The following is a 27,510-nucleotide window of genomic DNA, read 5'->3' as shown; positions in this document are numbered from 1 at the left end:
CGGCATGCGGTCGCTGCACCCTGCAAGTGGAAGCACGGAGGCAGCGCAAGTGCTGGAAGTCTCATTGAGCCCCGACCATAGGGCACCGCCCCCGCAACCACAGACCACGAGTTCTCCACTGACGGCGCTTTTTCCACCCCAGGCAGTGTTTTGCCCTGAGACGGCTGAACGAGAGGCACAGGAACAACATTTCGACGACTCGAGGAGTCCGCTGGATTCGGACCCCTGTGGTTCTGTGAATACATCTTTGGGGGACCTGCTGGTTACGGTCGGTAATACAAGGGCATTATCCTTAGAGACTCAAAAGGTACAGACTATGCATGCTTTTACCTTTTTACAGGAGAAACCACCTGAGGTTACCTTAGACTCTTTATGGGCTTTGATTGCTAATCTGGGAAAGGCCCTATGTCCGCAGATACAAGCACTGGAAGGACAGACACAGACTTTGAAAGAAAATTTGATTACTCTTAATATGGACTTGAAAAAACTTTCTGAAAAAGTGGAAATACAAAAGAAAACAGAGGAAAAAATACAAGAAACACAAACAGTATTGGTTAAAGATAATATGAACATGCGAAGGAAGATAGAATCACTTGAAAATAGCCAGAGAAGCAATAATTTACATTTTTTAAATTTTCCTAAGATGAAATTAGTTTCCCCTAAAGAAATGTTAAAAAGATACTTAAAAGAAATCTTAGAAATTCCAGAAGAATCTATGCCTCCGTTTTCCTATGTTTATTACATACCGATGAAACCAACCGGAGGTCTTGAAGTACCTCTTCATTCAGATTCACCTTTAGATGTTTCTGTAATTTTAGAGTCTTCGGATTCTGAAATAATTAACTCTGCGACTTTGATAGCCTCGGTGGTTTTATCTCCAGACAAAATATGGCTGCTGAAACTGTTCTTCAAAAATAAAGATAAAGAATTTTTGGGATTAAAAATTGGGATCTTCCCTGATGTGTCAAGAGAGACCCAAAAACGTAGAAGACAGTTCCTATTAAGTAAACCAGGGGTACTTCAGTTGGGAGCTACCTTTTTCCTTCGCTATCCTTGTAAATGCATAGTTCGATACCAATCTATGAAATATGTATTTTATGAGCCATTGCAACTTACTGAATTTTTAGTTTCTAGGAGATCTGAAGCGGTAGATCAATAAAACATCAATGTTAATCCTTTGATTAATATATCCTTAATAATGTAAACCCTTGTTAGTACTAGTCTGATCAGGTTTATTATTTCCTGTAATATCTTGTATAATAGTATCCACTTGGTAATCTTGAATTTGCAATTGTGGACTTGAGTAAGATATTACTAATTTTTCTTTTCGCCTTAAACTTGTTTTCCTATGTACATATCTATATAAATAAAATCCCCCCTCAGACGTTCTGAAGCTCACTCCATCTGTCCTGAATTCCTGACCTCCTGGTAGGCTAGGCTATTCGGACTACTCACCCTCAGTCTCAGCCACACCCATCTGGGCCGTAGGCCACGCCCCATCTGCACATAAAAAGCACCCTCAACATTCTAAAGCACACTCTGAGGCTTCAGCAGTTCCTATGTTCGAAGCTCTGTAACCATTTTTAAGCACACTACATCTCTGCCCCGCCCTGACCTATCAGAGAAGGGAGGAGTGTCACAGCTGCACCGCTCTGACCTATCAAAGGGAACTGAAACAGGAAAAGGGAAGAGCATCACACCGAATGACGGACCTATCAGAGGGAAGTCAAATAGAAGAAGGGAGGAGCGTCAGAGGCCAAGGGGACCCCCGTATCTAGGTCTCATAGATTTCCTTGCTTTCTTTTCAGTGTATTGCAGCTACAGCCACTTAGGTAAGTCTAGCAAGCCTGTCAGCTACTGAATACAGAAAGCAAAAGATAGCATGTGGGAACTTGCTTCATTTTGTTCTCTGGAATGCAGTGATTATTATACAAATGGTTTTTATTACATTTGTACCCCGTGCTTTCCCACTCATGGCAGGCTCAATGAGGCTTACATGGGGCAATGGAGGGTTAAGTGACTTGCCCAGAGTCACAAGGAGCGGCCTGTGCCTGAAGTGGGAATCAAACTCAGTTTCTCAGGACCAAAGTCCACCACCCTAACCACTAGGCCACTCCTCCACTTTCATTATTTTGGTAGGGGCTGCCTTCATGACTGTCCACAGTCCCCCCAGTCCTGACAGGGGGAACAGGGAAGGACACTCACTGTCTCACATACGCACTCGCACACACTCATTCTCACATACACACACGCTCTCTCACAGACACACTCACACCCACTCTCTGTCACAACACACACTTGCACATTCTCACTCTCACACAGTCACTCTCACAGACACTCTCTCAAACATACACACTCCGCGCAAAACCTTGCTAGCGCCCGTTTCATTTCAGCCAGAAACAGGCCTTTTTTACTAGTATTGTAATAACTTTCTTTTCTGTACAAGCTTTGCTTGATATTTAATTGAAATGAATAAATAAAATTAAAAAAAAATTCTCACTGTGAATGTTAAAGAGCAAATCTACATGCACCTCTGCTCATTCCCCTGGATGCTGCCAGGTGCTTCAATCATCCTTCCCTCCACTTTCTCTGAGCTCAGTTCTCCTCCCTCACACCTTCTGAAGATTTCCTCCCTCATTTCTTTCCAAACAACAATTCTTTTACACACATGTCCACATGGTTGAAAAAAAAAAAAAGTCTCATTGAACTTGTTTTCTGCTGTGCATTTATTTTTACACCCTGCCTCTTTATTTTGCACTCCGTGCTACAACAGTGCCTGTTCCCCCTCCAGATGTCTGCCTCAGAGCTTGCTAAATTATTCTTCCCTTTTCTTTCTATTTCTAAACCTTAAGCCTGGCCTACAATACTTGTCTTTCAGGAGAAAACAGTGCTTTTCTGAGCCAAAGGAGGACCGTGGAACTCTGCTGCCAAATGCATTCTGTGCTGCCTTGGATTATGGTCTACTTTTTTTCTCTTTTATAAAATTTCTTGTCACCCATGAAGTATAGAAATCATTCTCTTAATGTCAGGACACTGTGAAGCCTGCGATAGTATGTGCTCCGGCTGCTTTCCAGCTGCACAAGAGCCAAAATCCCTGCTGTGCTTTTAACAAAACAGTGAACTATTCCCCTGGCAGGAAAGCAGTTGTGTACTGGGAGATCACGCAGTCACAAATTTAATGCATTTAGCCACTGATATGTGAGAGTTTAACATAAAAACTGTGCTTCTTTTAGATCTTTAGCATCCAGCCTACAACCCTCAGGAAGCCTACTTTTGCAGCTTGCTCATCCAGCAAAACTGAATAAACACTTGATTTTAGCCAATAAATGCCTAGAGACCCTATTTTGAAAAGGGTTTCTCATAGTTTATTACAGTCCACTCTTATCTGGGTTCCTTAATTCCACTATAGTTACATGTATTTTATAACCATTACACAGCAACTATGCCATATACAAACTTTATTATATTAACTCAATTTTTACAAACTCTTATTAAAATATGTCTTCAAAATCACAATCTTTGTTCACCTCATGCAATACCATTCATTCCTTCATACATACACAACCCCCTAACATTCCCCTACATCCAGTCCGTAATTAAATGATTACTCAGCATCAAATCAATGCTTATCTTGATGGCAAAAACGATGATTTAATGTTTTCTCAAAAGTCCTTAAATGCCAAGATATGATGACACAGCAAACCAACAGCTTTAATAGTGGCAGTCCAGCGAATGCTCCACTGTTTTACACAATCCTTGGTTGCATTTATATCATCTCAATGTTCTTTATAGCTGTTTGTTACCATGCGCTGGTGTCTAAGTTTAGCACCAGACCATGGGAGTCAGGAGGAGTGCCTAATTGTCTGTGTTGCCGCAGGTTGACCCCTGAAGACGCTGTTATAGCACAACACGATCCGTGTTCAGTTTTGGAGGCCATATCTTGCTAAGGATGTAAAAAGAATTGAAGCGGTGCAAAGAAAAGCTACAAAAATGGTATGGGATTTGCGTTACAAGACGTATGCGGAGAGACTTGCGCACCTGAACATGTATACCCTGGAGGAGAGGAGAAACAGGGGTGATATGATACAGACATTCAAATATTTGAAAGGTATTAATCCCCAAACGAACCTTTTCCGTAGATGGGAAGACAGTAGAACTAGAGGACATGAAATGGGGTTGAAGGGGGGAAGACTCAAGAAAAATGTCAGGAAGTATTTTTTCATGGATAGAGTGGTGGATACTTGGAATGCCCTCCCATGGGAAATGGTGGAGATGAAAACGGTAATGGAATTCAAACATGCGTGGGATAAACATAAAGGAATCCTGTTCAGAAGGAATGGATCCTCAGATGCTTAGCCGAGATTGGGTGGCAGAGCCGGTGGGGGGAGGCGGGGCTGGTGGTTGGGAGGTGGGCCTAGTGCTGGGCAGACTTCTACGGTCTGTGCCCTGAAAATGGCAGAAACAAATCAAGGTCGGGTATACACATAAAGTAGCACATATGAGTTTATCTTGTTGGGCAGACTGGATGGACCGTGCAGGTCTTTTTCTGCCGTCATCTACTATGTTACTATGTGTAGAGTTATGGCAGAACGGCATTGTTGAGCACAGAGGTGAAAGTTGAACCCAAAGGAATATCCCTATGCATCATTGTGGTCGTCAAAAACAGATGAAGGATAATGAACAAGCTACAGTGTGCTAATGTTTTACTGGATGCAAACTAATGCAAACAGCACACGCCCAAAAATTCAAATAATACAAAAAGATCCTTTTTGCCAGTCACACTAAAAATAGGCCTAATGTGCAGGAAAGGCTCACAATAAGGGCCTTTCTTAGCACAGCTTAAGGACCCCAAATTGACTTAGCAGAGCAGAAAAATAAGTGGCAATGCCAGTCTTTAACTTGTCTCCTCACTGCTCATAATCTCAGTTGAGGGGGGGGGGGGGAAGGGGGGGGGGGAATGGGACTTGATATACCGCCTTTCTGAGGTTTTTTTGCAACTACATTCAAAGCGGTTTACATATATTCAGGTACTTATTTTGTACCAGGGGCAATGGAGGGTTAAGTGACTTGCCCAGAGTCACAAGGAGCTGTAGTGGGAATGGAACTTAGTTCCCCAGGATCAAAGTCCACTGCACTAGCCACTAGGCTACTCCTCCACTCATTCCACCAATAAGAGTCAACCTTATCAGTGATGTCACAATGGCTTGATTGCCCGATACTTGGCTCACTTCTGATATTGTGATGTCATAAGGGAAAGAGGGAAAGGGAAATGGGACTTGATATACTGCCTTTCTGAGGTTTTTGCAACTACATTCAAAGCGGTTTACAGATATTCAGGTACTTATTTTGTACCAGGGGCAATGGAGGGTTAAGTGACTTGCCCAGAGTCACAAGGAGCTGCAGTGGGAATCAAATTCAGTTCCCCAGGATCAAGGTCCACTGCACTAACCACTAGGCTACTTTATTCCCTCCTCCAGAAAGCCCAACACTGCTGCTAATTACAATCTTAACAGATTTATCAACTTCAACGGCAAAATTCTTTGATGCATCAATGAAATTATCCCAGATTTTAAGGACAAAACCATCAAAGTAATATGTGGAAAAATCTGCCTCCATCCCTTGCGTACAATTCAATTTTTAAAGATTTTAGCATGCTTTCAGTCTTGTTTGAAACAATGCCAGAGACTGAGTCTTGCTGCAGCTCAGTAGTGAGGGAATTCACTGCACAGGCCTATTATCGAAAAAGGTGCACCCACTCATACCATTTTAAGTTGACAGGCGTTGCCTCTTAACTGCATTATAATATTCACAGGCTGTGTAGTAGAAATTCTTTGCCGCCAAGTTGCTACTGACAAGCCTCTGAGAACATCAATGAAGCTTTCAGCTAAATGCCTTCTGCATGCTATTGCAGCAATCAGCGCTTTGAATGGATGGCGCCTCATTTCAGACTGACAGCCACTAATCTTTCACGGAGTGCTTCAAGCACTTTTTTATTTTTCTTTATATGTGATGGCAGCCAAGAGTGTCACTTTTAATTGTCTCCCAGCTTAATCTCATCTTTTTTTTTCTCTTGTAAATGACAACCACCTGCTGTCTTTCAGCAGTGTTCCTTCTTTATTTTTCTAACCAAGTACAAACATTCTATGATTTTTATTCCTTATAAAATCAGACTGTGGCAGCAGTCTTCCTCGGTTAAAAATAATGAGCACGAGGGGTATATGTTCCTTTGTCCCGTTCCCCCCCCCCCCCTCCTCAAATGAATACTTATATTCACTGAGCTTCCACGTGTCCTTCATTCAGGAGCACAGTTTTAAATTTTGAACATGAAACAAGGCCATTTTTATGCTTTGTAGATTAACATAAAGCCACACCACGTATTTTCAAGGGTGATAAACTTAAGCTCCTCAATACAGGGGTGTAGCCAGACAACAGATTTTGGGTGGGCCTAGGCAAGAAGTGGGTGGGCACCAAGTGCCCCCCCCCCCCCCCCCCCGCCCACCACAAACAAAAATATCTCAGCTGGCGGGAAAACGCTTCTTTCCACCTTGGCAGTCTGCAGCAGGCATGTGCTGAAGACTGAGCATGCCCAAGTGCCAGTATCAAGAGTAGTGTTTTCATTACCATCAGGGGGAGGTCTTCAGCTGGTGGAGCTGGGGATACCCATCAACCACCACTAAACGTGTGCTACTGTTGGGTGGGCCTGAACCCTGTGGGTGGGCCCTGGCCCACCCAGGCCCACCTGTGGCTACGCCACTGCCTCAATATCACCAGGGTTATTAAATTATTTTAACCCTCTTTCAACTAGAAGAGATGCAAAGCAAAGGGCCAGGTGTCACAAGTCATAAAAACTAGGATCAAAGACAGTGGAACACCTGTACAACCACTATGGCAGTGGTTCCCAAACCTGGTCCTGGAGGCACCTCAGCCAGTCAGGTTTTCAGCATATCCACAATGAATATTCATGAGAAAGATTTGCATGCACTGCCTCCTTGCTCTGCAAATCTCTCTCATTAATATTCATTGTGGATATCCTGAAAACCTGACTGGCTGAGGTGCCTCCAGGACCAGGTTTGGGAACCACTGCACTATGGTGATGCTGGTCTTAGATGGATTCCTCTTGTCCAAAAGGCACAGGATGGTTAAATAGTTTATAGTTACAGTTTATTAGTACTTTCTGTACCACTTTGGCTAGGTAGAACTAAGCGGTTTACATGCTACAACATATATATGGAAAGGGAAAGGGAATGCCATTATTATGATAGGAAAATGGTAAAAGTAATATATTAGAAAACTGTTCACGTGGTGTGGATGTATGCAAAATTTCAAAATAAACAATAAATTCCACAAAGTGCAAAATGGCTCTGTACTAAGGGGAAAAGTCTCAAAGAGCTCCGAGACCTAAATTTGATCTCAAGGAGCTTAAATGGACCAAAATGGTCCTCTCTTCATCATAGGCAAAAAAAACCCAGTGCCACAGATCTAAATAACTTTCATTGTCTGTGGTAGCTATGCTATATTCAGCATATAGCATAGCTACCATAGACAATGAAAGTTATTTAGATCTGTGGCACTGGGTTTTTTTTGCCTATGATGAAGAGAGGACCATTTTGGTCCATTTAAGCTCCTTGAGACGGAAGGAGCCTGCAGAGCCAGCAGCCAATGGTTCGAGGCTGCGTGCAGTGCCGCGTTTTTTTTTTAAACATTTTTTTCTCTTGCTTAGCGATGCGTTGGCGCTCAGCTCAGTCAGCTGAGCGCTTCTTCTTTTTGTAGAGCCGGCCACTGCTGCTCATCAGGAAAAGCAGCAGTGGCCGGCAATGGGAGCTGGGGCTGGTGGGCCTGAATGGGAGAGGGAAAATGGATGGCAGGATGGGGGGAGAAAGAGGGAAAATGGAAGGATGAGGAGAGAAAGAGGGAAAACAGATGGGAGGATGGCAGAGAAAGAGGGGAAACGGAAGGATGGGGAGAGAAAGAGGGAAAACAGATGGGAGGATGGCAGAGAAAGAGGGGAAACGGATGGATGGGGAGAGAAAGAGGGAAAACAGATGGCAGGATGGGGAGAAAGAGGGAAAATGGAAGGATGGCGAGAAAGAGGGAAAACAGATGGCAGGATGGGGAGAAAGAGGGAAAATGGAAGGATGGCGAGAGAAAGAGGGAAAACAGATGGGAGGATGGCAGAGAAAGAGGGAAAATGGAAGGATGGCGAGAGAAAGAGGGAAAACAGATGGGAGGATGGCAGAGAAAGAGGGAAAACGGAAGGATGGCGAGAGAAAGAGGGAAAACAGATGGGAGGATGGCAGAGAAAGAGGGAAAACGGAAGGATGGCGAGAGAAAGAGGGAAAACAGATGGGAGGATGGCAGAGAAAGAGGGAAAACGGAAGGATGTGGAGAGAAAGAGGGAAGACGCTGGATGGAAGGGTAGGGAGAAAGAGGTGACACTGGATGGAAGGATGCAGAAAGAAAGAGGGGAGACTATTGGAAGGATGGGGAGAGAGAGAGGAGACACTGGAAGGATGGGGAGAGAAAGAGGAGAGGCTGCATGGAAAGGGGGAGTAGTGAAAGATTGGAGAATAAGAGGAAGGGGCATGGGGAGAACAAAGGTGAGAAAAAGATGAAAAGCCATAAGTAGATGAAGGAAATTAAAGAATGGATAGTAAGAATGAATTAAATCTGGACACAGAGAGAGGCAGAAAAATATTGAAGAAAGCAAAGAAAAAGGAGAGAAAAATGAGAAATGGCCAGGAAACCGTGGCAGAAGAGTTAAGCGAAAACGAATGAAAGCAGAATCTAGAGACTGGGAGCAACACAATGAGAAAAAGTAAATGGCCATACAACAAAGGTAAAGAAAATAATTTTATTTTTAATTTAGGATAAAGTAATATGGTGTTAATAAAGTTTCAGAGACCAATACTTCCTTCCTTAGGTCAGGAGAGGATACCGTAACAGCATTATACTGACCTGAGGCAGGAGGCTTTGGCCTCTGAAAGCTCACTGAAAAGGATTAGGCTATTAAATATATTGTCTGAAATCTGATGCACTGAACAGCACTTTACCCTGTGTGACAAATGCATCTGAGTGTGACTACATTTTGCTGGGGGGGGGGGGGGTAGAGAGAAAATTTTGTGCCCACCCACTTTGGGTTCAGGCCCACCCAAAATTGGCAGTCTGGCTACGCCACTGTTCTCCAGCAATGAATTCCAGAGTTTAATTACACGTTGGGTGAAGAAAAATTTTCTCCGATTTGTTTTAAATTTACAACACTGTAGTTTCATCGCATGCCCCCTAGTCCTAGTATTTTTGGAAAGCGTGAACAGACGCTTCACATCCACCTGTTCCACTCCACTCATTATTTTATATACCTCTATCATGTCTCCCCTCAGCCGTCTCTTCTCCAAGCTGAAAAGCCCTAGCCTCCTTAGTCTTTCTTCATAGGGAAGTCGTCCCATCCCCGCTATCATTTTAGTCGCCCTTCGCTGCACCTTTTCCAATTCCACTATATCTTTCTTGAGATGCAGCGACCAGAATTGAACACAATACTCAAGGTGCGGTCGCACCATGGAGTGATATAATGGCATTATAACATCTTCACACCTGTTTTCCATATCTTTCCTAATAATACCCAACATTCTATTCGTTGTCCTAGCCGCAGCAGCACACTGAGCAGAAGGTATCGATGACAACACCCAGATCCCTTTCTTGATCTGTAACTCCTAACGTGGAACCTTGCATGACGTAGCTATAATTCGGGTTCTTTTTTCCCACATGCATCACCTTGCACTTGCTCACATTAAATGTCATCTGCCATCTAGCCGCCCAGTCTCCCAGTCTCGTAAGGTCCTTCTGTTATTTTTCACAATCCTGTCGCGAGTTGCCTTTTCTACCTGTTTGGCCACCTTAAGATCATCACATATGATCACACCTAAGTCCCACTCCTTTTTTGTGCACAAAAGTTCTTCACCTCCTAACTATACTGTTCTCTTGGGTTTTTGCAGCCCAAATGCATGACCCTGCATTTTTTAGAATTAAATCTAAGCTGCCAAATTCCAGACCATTCCTCTAGCTTCATTAAGTCCTTCCTCATGTTATCCACACCATCTGGGTGTTTACCCTATTGAATATTTTGGTATCATCCACAGAGGCAAGCCTTACCAGATAGCCCTTCAACAATATCGCTTACAAAACTGTTAAAAAGAACCGGGCCAGAAACCAAACCTTGCAGCACACCATTGGTAACATCCTTTTCCTCAGAATGAGCTCCATTTACCACTACCCTCTGTCGTCTTCCACTCAACCAGTTTCTAACCCAGTCAGTCAGGGCCCATACCGAGGGCACTCAGTTTATTTATTAGTCTTCTATGCGGAACCATGTTAAACCTTTGCTAAAATCTAAATACGCATTCTCCCTCGATCCAGCTCTCTGGTCACCTAGTGAAAGCACGTTGCCTCGGGTCCTGTAATCCATTGGTTTCCAAAAACTTTATTGTTCTCTGTTTTAAAAGCGTTTCCATTCATTTACTTACCACAAAAGTCTGACTTACCAATCTGCAGTTCCCAACCTTTTCTTTACTTCACTTCTTTTGTGGAGAGAGACCACAACTGCTCTTTTTCAGTCCTCCGGGACCACTTCCAACTCTAGAGAAGCATTAAAAAGGTCAGCCAGTGGAGCCACTAGGACTTCCCCTGATACTGGGCTATGCTACAATTCTATAACGGAATTTGTGTGTCCAGAATAAGTTCTCATCAAATGGTATCAGGGTGCCTAAAAGAATGTATACCCAGTTATAGAATTATCCACTTTGTGTGCACTAAATTTTTAAAGGTATGTCAGCAAACCAAATGCATGTTAACAAATATACATCCCCAGTATGTACACTATATATATATATATATATATAGAGAGAGAGAGAGAGAGAGAGTGTGTGTGTAAACGCATACATCTCATCTTAATTCTGGAAAGTGCTCCCCGAGAATGACTCAGAAAATGCTTTATAACAGTGCTCCCCAGAGACAGGGAAATACCCATTGTACCTGAATGTAACCCACTTTGAGCTACTACTGAAAAAGATGTGAGCAAAATCCAAATAAATAAACATTATCCTCAATATGACCAAGAGTACTCAGTCAACACCAAGCTTTCAAACAGAATACTGTGGGCTACCAAGAACTAAGTTTCATCCTTCTATCTGGAAAATTACACTGCCTTAACATAATAATTAAAAAAAAAAACACAGTGGGAAATACTAGTGAATTCAAACAGTCTTTCCTGAGGAAGAATACCTGGCAATCTTGATTGCAGTAGCCTGAAAATTCTGGCAATCTTTACAGTTACTATAGCAGCAAGAAACACAAACACTGCGTTCTCACACCCTGCAGGCCAACATCTGACACTTCCCAAATGAGAGACTAAAAGAAGGGGTGAAAGAGGACGATCCCTCACTCTCCGATTCAGATCTATCAAAGCGCAGGAGGATTTTTGGGAGCAAAAGTGGAACATGTTTAGACTTAAGCAATTAACTTCAGAATTAGCTCTCTGCCAGTTAAAAGGTGTTGGAAAAACTTGTACAGTGGGGCCCCGCAGAAAACCATTTTAGCCAGCTTACACACTGAGATGATGTAGAATGGGGCTCATTTTAAAACCATAAAGACGTACAAAACGTTCCATAGGTTACTATATAACTTCGTATGTCTAAATGCTCTGAAAATATGCCCCCCCCCCACGTCTACTTTCAGCATCCCGTGTTGGTACAGTGATGGTTCCACATCCACACCTGTACTCTGCAGGCGTTTTCTGACTTTTTGAGCAACTACAATCTCTAGAAGCTCCGGGCCCTGGCAATTTCGATCCTTGCATGCTATATTTTGTTCTGATTTCCCTATGTGCCTCCCATTCCCAAGACCGGAATAACCCTATATATTTCTAGAATTCCTCTAACGTTTCGCCTCTGATGCCTGCATTTTTCCGGTTACTGGTCAACTCGTTTTTGTTCAGCGCCTAATTTGTGAAGAGAGTTCGCTGAAAACCCCTACAGTATAAAACAGTCGCGGAATGCTGATGTTAGCATAACTGTCAAAATCCTAGTGGCGATACTCTACCACAAACGTATACATATGCAACCAAAAGAATGGTAGAAATAAAGTCAACTGGTCACCAAATTAATATGATTTGGGGGAGTCTCATACCGTCACCGAGGCAAGTAATTTATCACCAAGCTGGTGTGCCTGATCAACGTGACAATTATAATCATAGACAACCCCCTGCCATCCGTAACCTGCAAAAAAAAATGTATATATTTTTTTGTTGCTTATCGTGTCCTTTGCTTCTTTCGTGCAATAATTCACATTTCACCTTATTCAATTGTGTGACCAATATACTTTGTATAGGGGTATTCTCATTTACTGTAGTAGAGATGAAGTATCAAACACTTATCTGTGTGCATGTCCTTAAACAATTCCAGGAATCTTTAGTAAAGATCTTTAGTAAAGATTCCTGGAATTATTTAAGGCCATGCACACAGATAAGTGTTTGATACTTCATCTCCACTACAGTAAATGAGAACAGGGCCAGTCTTAGCAAGTGCGGGGCCCTATGCAGACCAATTTGGTGGGGCCCCACCCTAGCCCTGCCCCACCCTAGCCCCGCCCCACCCTACCCCCGCCCCTACCCTAGCTCCACCCCTTTGATAAGATTATTCCATTTTTTGAACATTTTTTTATTTATGAAATTTCAATTAAAGACAAATGAAGCTAAACTTGTACAAAAAAACTGATTGAAATAATAAGCACAATGCTATCATGAAACCTCCCCTCCCCACAAATTATTCAGTTCAAGTCCACTACAATTAGTAGTTCCAATTCTCATAACAAAGGAGAATAAAGGAAAAATATTAAGAAAAGATCCAGTACTTTCAAATTCCCCTATTACTCTGTAACCCATCAAACCAGAGAGGCAAGTAGCCACATCAGTTACTAAATAGTTTGAACTGATTGTACATACTTTATATCAGATTTTGCTACTTCATGATTTCCATTCTCAGATTTTAGTTTAGTAATCTTTTCTTCCTGTGATTGCAGTCTAGCTTCCAAATGATTAATTCGAGGTGTCATATCATTAATTACTGGAAGCGGTGTTTTAGCTAAATCTGCTATTGCCATCCAAATTTTTATCAGGAGAAATATCTGCAGATCTATATGAAAATAACCCAGATGTGTTAGAAACAGCCTCTTCCAAGCCAGAAGATCTTACTTGCTCAGCTTCTCCAGCAACTAATGTTGTTGGGCCAAATTCCTCTCAGGGAGGCAGACATTTCCAACCCTTGCACCGTCCGCAAGCGTCGTTAGATGAGAGAGACACTTCTCCTGATCTCCTGCCTGCATGGAATCCGATTTCGATTTGGCATAAGTGCACAACTGTTGGCGTCAGCAACGATGGCTCACCTCATGTCCTCACCACCTCTGACCAGTGACTCCCGCCCTCGCGTCCGGAAACAGGAAATACATCAGAAGGCGGGACATTGAGTGGGAAGCTGGAGCCTGGAGGTGAGCCGTCGCGCTGCAACTGTCTGTCGTCGCCGGCGGGGGCGGGGCCGTCGCTGCCTGGGCTGGCTCACTGGCATCGCTCAGTTAGTCGCCGGGGTCCGGGGACTCGGGAGCTGATGGCGAGCTCAGTGGGCCCAAGCCGGGGGTGGGTGCCGCGCCGGTGGTGGCGGGAGCGGAGTGGCCGAGCCGCGGGAATGGGGATCATCTCAGGCAACTAAGGCGAGCAGCGGCGGAGGTCGGAGCAGAGGCACGAGCAAGGCAGAGTTGAGGCGCTGCGCAGGGCCCCCTTAGGCGCGGGGCCCTATGCGGTCGCCTTGGTCTAAGTCTGGCCCTGAATGAGAACACTCTTATACAAAGTATATTGGTCTCATAAATGTGAATTATTGCACGAAAGACGCAAAGGACCCGATAAGCAACAAAAATATATATAATTTTTTTTTTTTTGCTGGTTACGGATGGCAGGGGGTTGTCTTGTCTATGATTATAATTGTCACGTTGATCAGGCAAACCAGATTGGTGATAAATTACTTGCCTCGGTGACTGTATGAGACTCCCCCCTCCAAATCATATTAATTTGGTGACCAGTTGACTTTATTTCTACCATTCTTTTGGTTGCAGATGTTAGCATAAGGCAGGATATCAAATTTTCGGAAATAAATAAACTAATGCAACATTGTTGCAAAAACCAGCCCCAACTGTCCTGTTTTTTTTTTTTTTTTTTACCGCCGTCTCTGAGCCCGACGACAGCTTCCGCAGTCCCGCCCCCTCCATTGTCCCACGTGATCACGCGCATCGGTGACGCAAGACGCGCTAGGTGGCAGTCAGAGTCTGAGCTGCTGGCAGCAGGGCCGTGCGCGCTGTACGCGGGTCCCAAGGTTCCGTCGCTTCACGTGCGTGCAACAAGTCCGCGGGTGCAGCGAGACGGCTAAAGTCGGTGGCAGGCGGGCAGCGGACTTGTGCGCTGAAGCAGCTCTCGGCGGTAGCAAGATGACACACGGGCCTTAACGGGCTTCGCCAGCATGCCTGTGCAGGCGGCCAACCAGCCCCAGCTCATCCGCAGCAGCCAGAAGGACGAGTATTACCAGGGGTGCCTGAGAGCAGGTGCCAGCGAGGTGTGCCAGATTCTGGCCGGTGAGCCACGAGCCAGTGGGGCTGGGAGAGAGCTGCAGGGCAGACTGGGTGCAAGGCAGCGGCTGCAGCTCGGGGGGGGTGAATCCAGAAACTCGTCTGTCCCTTTTTTCCTACACCCGCCCCACGCAGATCTAGGTTACTTTATTGGCGTGACAATTAAACACATTGATGCCAAAGATTAAGGTGAAAGAAGGAGGAGAGGATTTCCAAAATAGTACAGTCCAGAGAGTAATAGCAGTGGCATTTGCCTAGTTCAGATGCAGGTCAGTATTAGTATTGTTCATAAGAGTCAGTGCTGTGGATTGCTTGAGCTCCCCAAATATTGAGAAACTTCTGTGACTATGTCCAGGAAAGGGGAATTGCCATCGGGGTTAGCACCCTTGATCATTTTGAAAAGTTGTCTGCTATGCCGTGGTTAGGTTGTTTCTTAGCTGGTGACAGGATACTGCATACCTTGCTGCTACAGCTCCTGTTTCCCCCAAGATTATAGAGCTTTTCCTATAATTATTTTGTAGGAAGTCTGATTTTTTTTCCTGGCATGTGTGTGAAATCTTTGCTTTGTATAGTTGTAGAGGAAGTGAGTTTCCGTTTCCCCAGTATAGTGCGGGACTTGCGGGTCTGTTTGATCGAGATCAGAAATTTCAGCTAGCGAGTACTTGTAAGGATGTGTAGTAGACAGACGTGTTATGTCTTTCAGTTTGGATCTCCCAACAGGATGCCTTATTTTTCTAGGATACGATGCTGGGTTGTAGCTGTTTGCTTTTTGGGTGTTAATGTTGAATTGAAAAGGCAAGTTTTCTACTAAGTGTTGTGGGTTGTTTTTGCCAAGGGATGTGTTCAGAGTGCCTGGTAGTGGAATAGAATTTGGGTCTTTGCTGAGATGATTCCAGAGTTGAAATATTCTTTTTGGTTGGTGAATAATAAGGAGAATTAGCCAAATTTTGCTCTGCATCCATAGAGGAGGAGGAGGTCTATGGATCAGAGGACCAGTTTGCAGAATTGGAGGTGCATTATTTTTATTGAGGTTTGATCCCATCCTTTGTAAATCGGGGTTAATGATGAATCTAGACCACTCCTGTAATAGAACCAATACATTCTATTAACTCATTTAAATTTGAGTTGTATGTAAGGCTGTTAAAGCTTTTTCTTTATAACTTATTTAAAACTCCTGGTTGCACTTAATCGCAGACAAAATTATGTGTATTCTAAAGCAGTGTTTCCCAAGTGGTTCCTGGAATACCCCCCTTGCCAATCAGGTTTTCAGGATAACCACAATGAATTACTTGGTTTGCATGCACTGCCTCCATTGTATACAAATCTCTTTCATGCATATTCATTGTGGATATCTTGAAAACCTACTACTACTACTTAACATTTCTAGAGCGCTACTAGGGTTACGCAGCACTGTACAATTTAACAAAGAGAGACAGTCCCTGCTCAAAGAGCTTACAATCTAATAGACAAGTGAACGGTTGGTCCGATAGGGGCAGTCAAATTGGGGCAGTCTGGATTCACTGAACGGTAAGGGTTAGGTGCCGAACGCAGCATTGAAGAGGTGGGCTTTAAGCAAAGACTTGAAGACGGGCAGGGAGGGGGCTAGGCTGACTGGCAAGGGGTACTCCAGGCCGGGACTTGGGAAACACTGTTCTAAAGTGTGCTCAGCTTGTTTGTTGAGGAAGAATTTGAGTTTGTGTTGGACCTATTTGGTTTTCTCTGGAAGATCATTTTGTCTTTTCCAGGTATATTTATTGGGCCCATGATTTGCAATAGGGTTGTAGGAGGTTTCTTTTCTTGTACGCTTTCTGGGGTAGGGGACAGAATGATAGGATCATCTATACATAGCATTTGCTTTGAGTTATGCTCTGAAGGATATTATTTTTTGTCATCTTTGAAAAATTCAGCACAAACCTTAAAATTGTAAGTCTTGCAAGAATGGAGGGGGGGGGGGGGGGGGTGAAGTCTTGCTTCCAAATCTCAAAACGTGATATATTTTGCCTTTTAAAACTGAATCAAATTCTCAGTTTTTTGGTCTAACACAATATATACCAGTGAGGAGATTTAAGGCACAGGTTTCTTTCCTTCTGCGGAATACCCTCACAATGATATAAAGAAGCAAGGAAAAAAATGCCTTGTATGCCGCCGCTGTGTTTACTGTGCACTCCCCTCTTTGCTGGTGTTTCACCTTTTGTTGCAGAGGAAAAATACACATTTTGAAGTATTTGTCTTGGTGTAGTCATCCACTTAATAGTTAAAATGTAAACACTATTACAGATACTAGAATTGGCTGTTCTGATTTCCCCTCCCCTCCCCCCATACCATTCTGTTTCTTTTCAACTTGCAGCTATCAAGTAATTATTTATATCTTTGTAGGTGCTAAGAAATGGCTGCAGTGGAGAAAAGAAATTGAACTGCTGTGTGACATTGCCTATTTCACCTTGACAACTTTTTCAGGTAATATTGCTACATTTAAAACCTCCTTGGAAACTTTTTTTTTTTTTTTTTTTTATACAATACATTCTTAATAGAAGAAGAAAACCCTTTCATCTGTTTTTAGCCCTCTTTAATCTGTTTTTAGCCCTATACTAGAGTTTCACAATTGGAAGCTCTAGGGCATGAAGCCAATTTGGTTGTACGTAACTGAAAAGTACATCAGAGCTAAGTATTTGCAATAATACAATCCTTTATTCAGATCGGGTCATTTTACTTGTTAGCTGGAAGGTATTTCATAACGGAAGTATTTCATAACCACATGCAGAGGAGTGAAGTTATAAATAATATCAAATAAACACATCACTAATACCAGGTTCAGCTTCTTACAGTAGCAAGACTTATAATTACGTAACAAAATTCTCACAAAAAGTGGGAGAACAAAAAGCCTCAGATAGTGCAGGACATTTCATTCCGTCGTTGATAAATGACCCTGCGGCGTCAATCATCGACATTAAAAAAACCTCACCCCCATTAATGTTCCAAATTTAACATATTTTGTATTCAGTTTTTTTAATAATTAGCAATTATACTGTTTAATTCCAAAAAGCCAGCTGCTTAGCTTAACTGCAGCATATCTATCACACCGACGCTGACCACCGTTTCGTGGGATCTGTCCCGCTGCTTCAGGAGGAGAAACGTAGTTAAGACATGCTCGTCCCGCTTAATGCTCTAGGTGAGCACATTCAAAATCGGGAGAGACTTTTTCCTCTCTCTTAATTTTTGTGAGGTCTTTGTTACAGAATTATAAGTCTTGCTATTGTAAGAAGCTGAAAGTGTTTGTTTGAAATTGTATAACCCGAAGTACTAGCATCCACAGTAGATAAGAAAACTCAGAGTAAAAATAACTGAGTAAACTTGGTCTTAGGGAGAATTGCGTTCCTGTAGACCAATGGCAAGATTTTGGCCAAGAATGAAAAGGGCAGAAGAAATAGAATTCCCAAGAGGTATTGTGTGGTATTTTGTTTGTGAGAAGACAGATGTATAAATATAATAATCACACAGTTATTATCCAATTGCAGAGTTTTGTTTTGTTGTTGTTTTTTTAATTAGCTGCATTGGAAAGGTTAAAGACTTGATTGACTTTGCCCAGATTTGAACCCGTGAACCTCATGTTTGCACCAGTTTTAAGTGCAGAAGGTTTCTCTTGAAGCTTCTCAGGAAGTTTTCAAATATGTTCTGTTGATATTTTTCAGGTTATCAAACTCTAGGAGAGGAGTATGTTAACATCATCCAGGTTGATTCATCCAAGAAGAAAATCCCATCCTGGCTTCAGCGGGCATTTTTACTTTCCTTTCATACGGTTGTGCCCTACCTAGCAGATAAGGTCCTGGTGCGCCTTGAACATGAGCTCCATATTGAAAGTGACTGGCCAAGAAACCCGCATAGCCATGCCTCGAGCTCATCGCGCAGATCTCCTGTGTGGAAGTGGTTGCACAGGCAAGTCAGCAGCTTAACCGAACAGCAGAAGAAAACTTTCCTCAGGACTCTCCATTTCCTCCGACACAGCATCACCTTTCTCCGGCGTTTGCACCTTGCGCTGTTCTATATCAATGGGACCTTCTATCACATTGCCAAGAGGATCACTGGGATTCATTATGTGAGTACAGAAAACTCAACAGGAGTAAAGAAAGAGTTAGTGGTGTAGAACAAGTAGAAGTAAATCGATCTTTTACTCGTTCCAAAAGTACAAAGACTAGGGGACACTCGAGGAAGTTACATGGAAAAACTTTTATATCAAATAGGAGGAAATATTTTTTCACTCAACGAATAGTTAAACTCTGGAACTCTTTGCCGGAGGAGGTGCTAACAGTGGTTAGCTTATCTGGGTTTAAAAAAGGTTTGGACAAATTCCTGGAGGAAAAGTCCATAGTCTGCTATTGAGACAGACATGGGAAGCAACTGCTTGCCCTGGGATTTGTAGTATGGAATGTTGCTACTGTGAGGTTCTGCATAGAATCTTGTCACTCTGTAGGATTCCAGAATCTTGCTATTCTTTGGGGTTCTACATTGAACGTTGCTACTCTTTGAGATTCTCTATGGAATCTTGTCACTCTTTAGGATTCCAGAATCTTGCTATTCTTTGGGGTTCTACATGGAATGTTGCCACAATTTGAGTTGCTGCCAGGTACTTGTGACCTGGCTTGGCCATTGTTTGGAAAACAGGATACTGGGCTAGATGGACCATTGGTCTGACCCAGTATGTCTACTCTTATGTAGTTTGAGGGATGGTCTTCTCTCATCTTGAATGTGTGTGTGGGATGGTCTTCTCTCATCTTGAATGTGTGTGTGTGATGCATCATTTCTGGATAATTTGATAGGCCTCTGATCACAACCCACATCAGTAATCAGCATTTCTGTACTACTGCTACCAGATATATGCAGTGCTGTACAAATAAATGTGAGAGACACTCCCTACTCCATAGAGTAGTCAAAACAAACATACAGGACAAAGAGATTTGGGGAATTTCATTTAATAAAAACGTGGTTTTAAACCTGGGGTTCTCAGGACACACCTAGCCAGTCAGGTTTTCAGGATACCCACAATGAATATGCATGAGAGAGATTTGCATTCAAACCCGAGGACTGGGTTGAGAACCCCTGTTTTAAACCAACAAGTCTATGATCTTTCTAGCAGCTTTGCAATACAGGTAGCATTAGATGGATAACCATCTTGGATGCCAAAAATACATCTTAATTTTAAAATTTCTCCCATCTCATGTGTTTTCTTCTTTTTCCCATTATGGTTTTAGCACCTAGGATTAATGAGTGTAACTTTATAATATGCTGTCTATTTAGGGCCTATTTTTATAAAGACAGAGAAGTGTGTATGTGTCTTTATAAAGTACTACCACAAATCCTGTAGAATTTGTGGTTAAAATGAACCCACATATATTTGCATCCGCTCAGGAACAGGTTCATGCTGTTTATAAAATAAGCATGTACAGTACATTTGCAACTTGATCCAAAATCTGCCTCAAACACGCCTGTCTCGTGTGCCACATGAAAGTGTGTACTTTTATGCACAGGGTCATTTTATAATAGGGATTTTATGTATGTATTTTGTAATATATGCATGAAAATGCCTGTATACAAAATTATCCCCAATATATCTAGTTTATTCATTTGCTAGTCCAGTGTTTCCCAAACCTGGTTCTGGAGGCACCCCAGCCAGTCAGGTTTTCAGGATATCCACAATGAATATTCATGAGAGATTGCATGCATTGCCTCCACTGCATGCAAATCTCTCTCGTGAATATTCGTTGTGGATATCCTGAAAACCTGACTGGCTGGGGGTAACTCCAGGACCAGGTTTAGAAAACACTGTGCTAGTCAGTGAGTGTTTTTTTTTTTCTCTCTTCCCCCCCCCCCCAATCAAATGTACAGCTTCGTGTGAGAGGATTGCTTGGAGATGACCAGGGAGTCCGGTGGAGCTATAAGCTGCTGGGAGTGGTTTCACTGCTGCATGTACTCCTGATCCTTGCTGTGCAGACATGCAACTTCCGCCAGAAGCAGCAGGCACAGCAGAAGTGGAAGGTCCACCGGCGCATGTCCTATCAAAGGTAGGGAAGGGGGCACGCGCTCCTGATCGCTACAAACTAACCTACTGTACTCAGCTTTAACTCAGGTTCTCTGAGGCTGTATTTTGAGGAAGCGCTGGTGAAATGAAAAATGTACATCGCCAAGGGGCTTGCTCTTCTCTTTCCACTCTACAGCTTCAGTTGGCACAGTGGTAAAGTCAGTGCACTGAAATGTAAAACCCTCTCGTTTAGGACCCTACATCAGATGGTTAGAAGGTGATGCCTGGTTTATGGGAATCACTGATCACAGCACTTAATTTACACAGTCAGATTACATATAGCGACATAAGGCCTATAAATCATATAGTGGCCTTCTGAAGGGCCTCTCTGTACAAATTGACTTAATCTTTGGAGGCCCTCTTGATATGCAAACTGTCTATGTTGAAGTTGTCCTCTGATTTTTGGTGGTACTTGAAAGCTGTCCTGTTTTAATCTCAAACACAGAAGCCCAACATCATGAGAAATCCTTTCTACGCTATTCCAAGTGCACCCTTTGCTTGCATCAGCGACGTCATGCAACAGCCACTCCCTGTGGCCATCTCTTCTGCTGGGAGTGCATCGTGGAGTGGTGCAACACCAAAGTAAGCAGAGCAAAGTTCCTGATGCTTGTGATAGAGGATGAGTTATTAAAAAAATATATATATATTGAAGGCAGCATTCAAAAGAAGTTGTGTTTTCTGGTAGCTGGTGAATGTATAACTTCTGAATCTGTAGATTTTCAAATCTGACTGAACAGCCTGTTATCTGCATAAGAAGAGACCAGGTTATTATTATTTTTTTTTTTTTGGTGGGGGGTGGAGGTGCTGAAAAATTTTCTGGATTGTGGTGCCAGGAAACTTATATTTTTAGTTTAGGCCTGCTGACTTCAAAGGCTCACTCTGTGATAGAGACCAGTGAGAGGTGATGTCAACCTCTACATTGGCCAATGTCCACCCATTAACCTTAGGCCCCCACTATAAAAATCCATCCTGCCTACACTACTGCTTAAACCATTAGTGCAACCTCCTTGCCAGCAGCAGAAACAGGCTTTTTGAACAGTATGAGCTGAAGCATGGCCATCCTTTTCGGTACTATCAATTTGGGCGCTTTTTTGTAAGCAGAAGCCAGGGGTGATGCATTGGGAGAAGAGCATGTTTTTGGAGATCATCTTTTCATCTGAGAAGGTTAAGGGGGTGGGGGTTTCTCTTGAATTTATGGGGCACTCAGACCAAAATGAACAGGCTTACGGACATGTACTAAAATGGGAGAAGGATATAGGGCAACAAATCTGTGATGAGGATTGGACCTTGACCTTGAGAAAAATATATAAAGGATCAAAAATAGTTCCAGTGTTGTACAGATGATACCAGACTCCTGTGTTGATAAGATATTTGGAAATGATAACATTAAGTGTTGGAAGAACTGTGATTAGTAAAGCACATTCATCCATATATAGTAGATGATGGCAGAGAAAGACCTGTACGGCCCATCCAGTCTGCCCAACAAGATAAACTCATATGTGCTACTTTTATGTGTATACCTGACTTTGATTTGTATCTGCCATTTTCAGGGCACAGACGGTAGAAGTCTGCCCAGCACTAGCCCCGCCTCACCCCACCGGCTCTGCCACCCAATCTCCGCTAAGCTTATGCCCTAAGTTACAGCTATATTGGGATGAGATTACTCTTAGTATAACAAATCACAGGTAAAGCCATATGTAAGCAGGTGGTTCATTTTTTCCCAGCAACAGACCCCCATGTAATGGGGTTAAAGGCAGAGAAGACCCTAAGATATACCTACTGGGGATGCCTTATGGAGAGGGATCAAATTGGGAAAAAGAGTTTGGTGAGAAGTAGATATTGACCATCCGTTGTGAGATTACAACATAAGAATAGCCATACTGGGTCATACCAATGGTCCATTCAGCCCAGTATCCTGTTTCCAACAGTGGCCAATCCAGGTACCTGGCAGAAACCCAAATAGTAGTAACATTCCATGCTACCAGTTCCAGGGCAAGCATTAAAAGAGGTCTTCCGCTCACTCTGTTTCCATAAGACTGGAAAGACAGATTGAGCTTATGAGGCACATTAGAGAAACTTGTAGACAAATGGAAAGGAAAATAGAAGAAGGGTTACGTTTTGAGTGAGTAGCTGAGAGGGATAGAGGGAACTTGGTACTGGATAATGTGTGAGGATCCATCCCTCAATGCTGTCCCTGGAATAAAGTACCTAGAATGGTGAAAGTGGGGAGCCTGACTAAAAGTTAGGTTCCTTGATGTCCAAATTAAGAGATGGGCTGGGAAATCTGAGGAATGTGAGAGGGTACGAGGCCCATTTAAAATGGACAGAGAAGCAAGAAGCTGGTGACCCAGTAGAGGCGTAAATTAACTACAGCCCAGATCTGAATTCTGTTTGGTTGAGCAAGGTCAACCAAGGTCCATCAAGCTCAGCATGTTGTTTCTGACAATGGCCAATCCAGGTTACAAGTACCTGGCAAGATCCCAAAACACATTTGTGTAAGGATGTTTAAATGAAAAAAAAAAAATAAATAAATACATTTTTTGGATTTGTATTTTTCAGGCAGAGTGTCCGTTGTGCAGAGAAAAGCTTCTCCCCCAAAAACTAATCTATTTGCGACATTATGGATAGCGTGAAGGCTCTGGGAAGCTGAGAGAGCAGTAAAAGGGAGAAGCAAACTTCTGTGGCCGAAACAAAAGCGTATCGCAGGATTTCTTCTCAATTCTCATGGTCTACTGAACACTGCAGCTATGAAGAAAGACACTGTGAAATACAGAATTTGTTTTTATTTTGCTACAATTTAGACTTTGAGCACGATTGTTCACTGTAAAGTATTTTCAGCAAGGCTAATGCTCTGACAGCTTTTGTTGAGAATCCCACTTAGGTTAGGGCTAGATATGATGAGCATTTTTTTTTCATTGACACTTGACAGTAAAATCACTTTAGTACATCTGGTTACTAAAATAACTGTATTCTGTTTTCATTTTTATGAAGAAAACAAGCTTGTTCTTCCTTTTCAGACTTGGCTGTAATTTAGTTACCAGTACCTGTGCCAGTGTTGCAGTCTGATCTGCATGACGGTCTAGAGGCAGTTCCCCTGCTGTTTCATGGGACTGTCATACTGCTCTAGGGAACTGTGTCATTAGAGGTCTCAAATGGCACTCACAGGACCAGTCCTCTGGCACACAAGAAGCTTAGATCACAGCTGAGCAGTGAAAAAGGTCCTGCTGGTACTCGCCAGCTGGCTGGTTTCAGATGTTTGCTGTTGCTTGGTGGCTTGGCTCAGAAAAATTTACCCCCACCGGTATGGACACTATATCAAGGGCTGGCAGTGCAGCAGATTTTTTAATTGCAGAGCTAGGCCCCCTCCCTCCCTTTGAATTGTGTGTGTTTTAGATGCAGTGGGTGGAGTAGCTGCCGGTGGGTTTCTTTGTTATAACCTTGCAATATGTGTCTTTAATATAGTACGCTGGCTATGGGGACCATATGGCTAACCTCAGATGAATACTGTCTCCACCCCCCTCCCCCATTCTGTAGTCTCGCATGCACAATTTTATGCTCGGTGCATAAAATTGCAGATGCAGGTTATAGAATACCTACAGTTACTGGTCCTAAGTTAATTGACAAATTAGCTGCTAATTGGAACTAACCAATTCTCAGTGGTAATTGAAATTGATTGGCACTAATTTGCAGTTGCACAGTGCATAAGTACACTTAAGACCCGATGATCAATTTCTAAAATAGTGCCGGAGCAGCGTGGGGAGTTGACTCCCCAATCATCAATGCTAATAACATGCAAATTTAGGCACATTATTAGCATTGATCATCGGGTGGGGGGGGGGGGGGGAAGGGAGGAGTGCAAGAGGATTGTGCCTGGGCATGTTCTCAGGCACAATCCTCCTGCACTTGTTTGATAGATCTGGGCTGTAAAAAAAAAAAAAGCCCAGACCTGACAGATATTCCAAGGGGCTGGAGGTCTGGTGGACCCCCCCCCCCCGCATTGTAAGGCCCTGGTGTCCTAGTGCCTCCCCCACACCCCCTGGACACCAACACGGGGGGGAGGGGACTGGAGATCTGGTGGACATCCAGCCCCCCCTAACACCCTCGCCCCGATCAGAAGAGGGCTGGAGGTCACTGGACCTCCAGCCCCCACACCTGGTGGTCTAGCAGTCCCTCCCCCTCACCTTTAGATGCTGGAGAAGGGAGTAGTACTCCCTCCTCCTTCCAACGCTACCTGTGCATTTTAGTGATCCACCTATTTAAAAGACGTGTTATTTGTTCACCACTGGATTTCAGGTAGGTATTACTACTGAGGATAAGAATGTGAAAGGATTAAATAATTGTAATGTGTTCCAAAAAGTGATTTTTTTTTTTTTTTTTTTTTTTTGCTTCAGCCCACATGAGCTCATCCTCATTTTTTTTGGCTCTTCCCCTTTCCTATCTTATTTTTGCAAATGTCTTCTCATGTAATTAGTATGTTGGAATTTTAGAAAAAAATGTCCCCTTTCTTCATCAGTGGTCATGAAAGCTTCTAGAATGAGCAGGTTTCTCTGGATGTACATATCCTACCACCAGGAAAAATGTTGAAATCAGTGTCTGGATGATACTTAGGACAAGAAAAGTGCTGCTACTGTTTAAGTATTTGCTATGCATCACTGCTTGGACTTAGGAATGTTAAATGCCTATATGGTAAATCTCTAGCTGTCAAGAAATCTGAGTTCGGCCTTCTTCCTATGTCTAAAGTAGCACAAGAATGGATTTCTCTGCATCTTATTTAGAGTTGCAGGCCTAACCAAGAAAGGTGTGTTGTTTTGGGTTTTTTTTTTTTTTTTTTACTTCTGGGAGCAGTTACAGTTGGTTTTTACTTTGGCTGTTAAATTTCAGAGGATAAGGAGGTAGGTAATCTTTTCTGAAATCTCCTCTTCCTCTGCCAATTCCACTCATTATCAATGTGAACGGTGTACTGCTGTGTTCATCAGAAATTCATCATTCAAGAAATGTATGAAAAAAAAAAATTTTTTTTTTTCTTTTTAAATGAGGGCAGAGAATGTAGGTAATATGTGCAAAATGTAAGAAAAATAAAGAGCTGAGTAGATCCTCCCAAGAATTTGAGTTGAAACACAAATGCTAAGACTAAGCATAAGCAGTGGTGTGGTTTTAAGGCAGTGTTATTTACTCTCAGTCCTTGAGGGCTATCAACAGGTCATATTTTCTGGATATCTCTAATGAATGTGTGTTATCAATTTATGTATTTGGATTGTGCTCACCTTTTTCAGTAGTAGCTCAAGGTGAGTTACATTCAGGTACTCTGGATATTTCTCTGTCCCAGGAGGGCTCACAATCTAAGTTTGTACCTGAGGCAATGGAGGGTTGTGACTTGCCCAAGATCACAAGGAGTAGCAGTGGGATTTGAACCGGCCACCTGTGGATTTCAAGACTGGTGCTCTATCCACTAGGGCACTCCTCCACTCCATAACTAGGCTCCCCAATTACTATGTGAAATCCAACACATACAGTGGGGGAAATAAGTATTTGATCCCTTGCTGATTTTGTAAGTTTGCCCACTGACAAAGACATGAGCAGCCCATAATTGAAGGGTAGGTTATTGGTAACAGTGAGAGATAGCACATCACAAATTAAATCCGGAAAATCACATTGTGGAAAGTATATGAATTTATTTGCATTCTGCAGAGGGAAATAAGTATTTAATCCCTCTGGCAAACAAGACCTAATACTTGGTGGCAAAACCCTTGTTGGCAAGCACAGCGGTCAGACGTCTTCTGTAGTTGATGATGAGGTTTGCACACATGTCAGGAGGAATTTTGGTCCACTCCTCTTTGCAGATCATCTCTAAATCATTAAGAGTTCTGGGCTGTCGCTTGGCAACTCGCAGCTTCAGCTCCCTCCATAAGTTTTCAATGGGATTAAGGTCTGGTGACTGGCTAGGCCACTCCATGACCCTAATGTGCTTCTTCCTGAGCCACTCCTTTGTTGCCTTGGCTGTATGTTTTGGGTCATTGTCGTGCTGGAAGACCCAGCCACGACCCATTTTTAAGGCCCTGGCGGAGGGAAGGAGGTTGTCACTCAGAATTGTACGGTACATGGCCCCATCCATTCTCCCATTGATGCGGTGAAGTAGTCCTGTGCCCTTAGCAGAGAAACACCCCCAAAACATAACATTTCCACCTCCATGCTTGACAGTGGGGACGGTGTTCTTTGGGTCATAGGCAGCATTTCTCTTCCTCCAAACACGGCGAGTTGAGTTCATGCCAAAGAGCTCAATTTTTGTCTCATCTGACCACAGCACCTTCTCCCAATCACTCTCGGCATCATCCAGGTGTTCACTGGCAAACTTCAGACGGGCCGTCACATGTGCCTTCCGGAGCAGGGGGACCTTGCGGGCACTGCAGGATTGCAATCCGTTATGTCGTAATGTGTTACCAATGGTTTTCGTGGTGACAGTGGTCCCAGCTGCCTTGAGATCATTGACAAGTTCCCCCCTTGTAGTTGTAGGCTGATTTCTAACCTTCCTCATGATCAAGGATACCCCACGAGGTGAGATTTTGCGTGGAGCCCCAGATCTTTGTCGATTGACAGTCATTTTATACTTCTTCCATTTTCTTACTATGGCACCAACAGTTGTCTCCTTCTCGCCCAGCGTCTTACTGATGGTTTTGTAGCCCATTCCAGCCTTGTGCAGGTGTATGATCTTGTCCCTGACATCCTTAGACAGCTCCTTGCTCTTGGCCATTTTGTAGAGGTTAGAGTCTGACTGATTCACT

The 27,510-nt window shown here is 43.2% G+C and overlaps 1 protein-coding gene across 1 annotated transcript; it reads left to right on the top strand.

The window, feature by feature from the left end:
- The first annotated feature begins 14,345 nt into the window (after window positions 1–14,345).
- On the top strand, window positions 14,346–24,520 carry PEX10 (peroxisomal biogenesis factor 10). The gene is made up of 6 exons (XM_030186052.1): window positions 14,346–14,664; window positions 17,035–17,115; window positions 18,348–18,751; window positions 20,539–20,714; window positions 21,178–21,313; window positions 23,291–24,520. Exons 1-6 carry the CDS (start codon window positions 14,553–14,555, stop codon window positions 23,357–23,359), a joined length of 978 nt encoding a protein of 325 aa, XP_030041912.1. The 5' UTR covers window positions 14,346–14,552; the 3' UTR covers window positions 23,360–24,520.
- Window positions 24,521–27,510: the final 2,990 nt, after the last annotated feature.

The sequence above is a fragment of the Microcaecilia unicolor genome, chromosome 13 (genome assembly GCF_901765095.1).
Source record: "Microcaecilia unicolor chromosome 13, aMicUni1.1, whole genome shotgun sequence".
NCBI lineage: Eukaryota > Metazoa > Chordata > Amphibia > Gymnophiona > Siphonopidae > Microcaecilia > Microcaecilia unicolor.
Note: the sequence above shows the minus strand (reverse complement) of the source record. Positions and strands in the feature narration are given on the sequence as shown.

Coding starts and splice junctions, on each gene's coding strand:
- PEX10 (XM_030186052.1), top strand. CDS start 14,553: ATGCCTGTGCAGGCGGCCAACCAGCCCCAGCTCATCCGCAGCAGCCAG. Junction 14,665..17,034: donor GGTGTGCCAGATTCTGGCCG/GTGAGCCACGAG, acceptor ATATCTTTGTAG/GTGCTAAGAAATGGCTGCAG. Junction 18,752..20,538: donor GGATCACTGGGATTCATTAT/GTGAGTACAGAA, acceptor TCAAATGTACAG/CTTCGTGTGAGAGGATTGCT.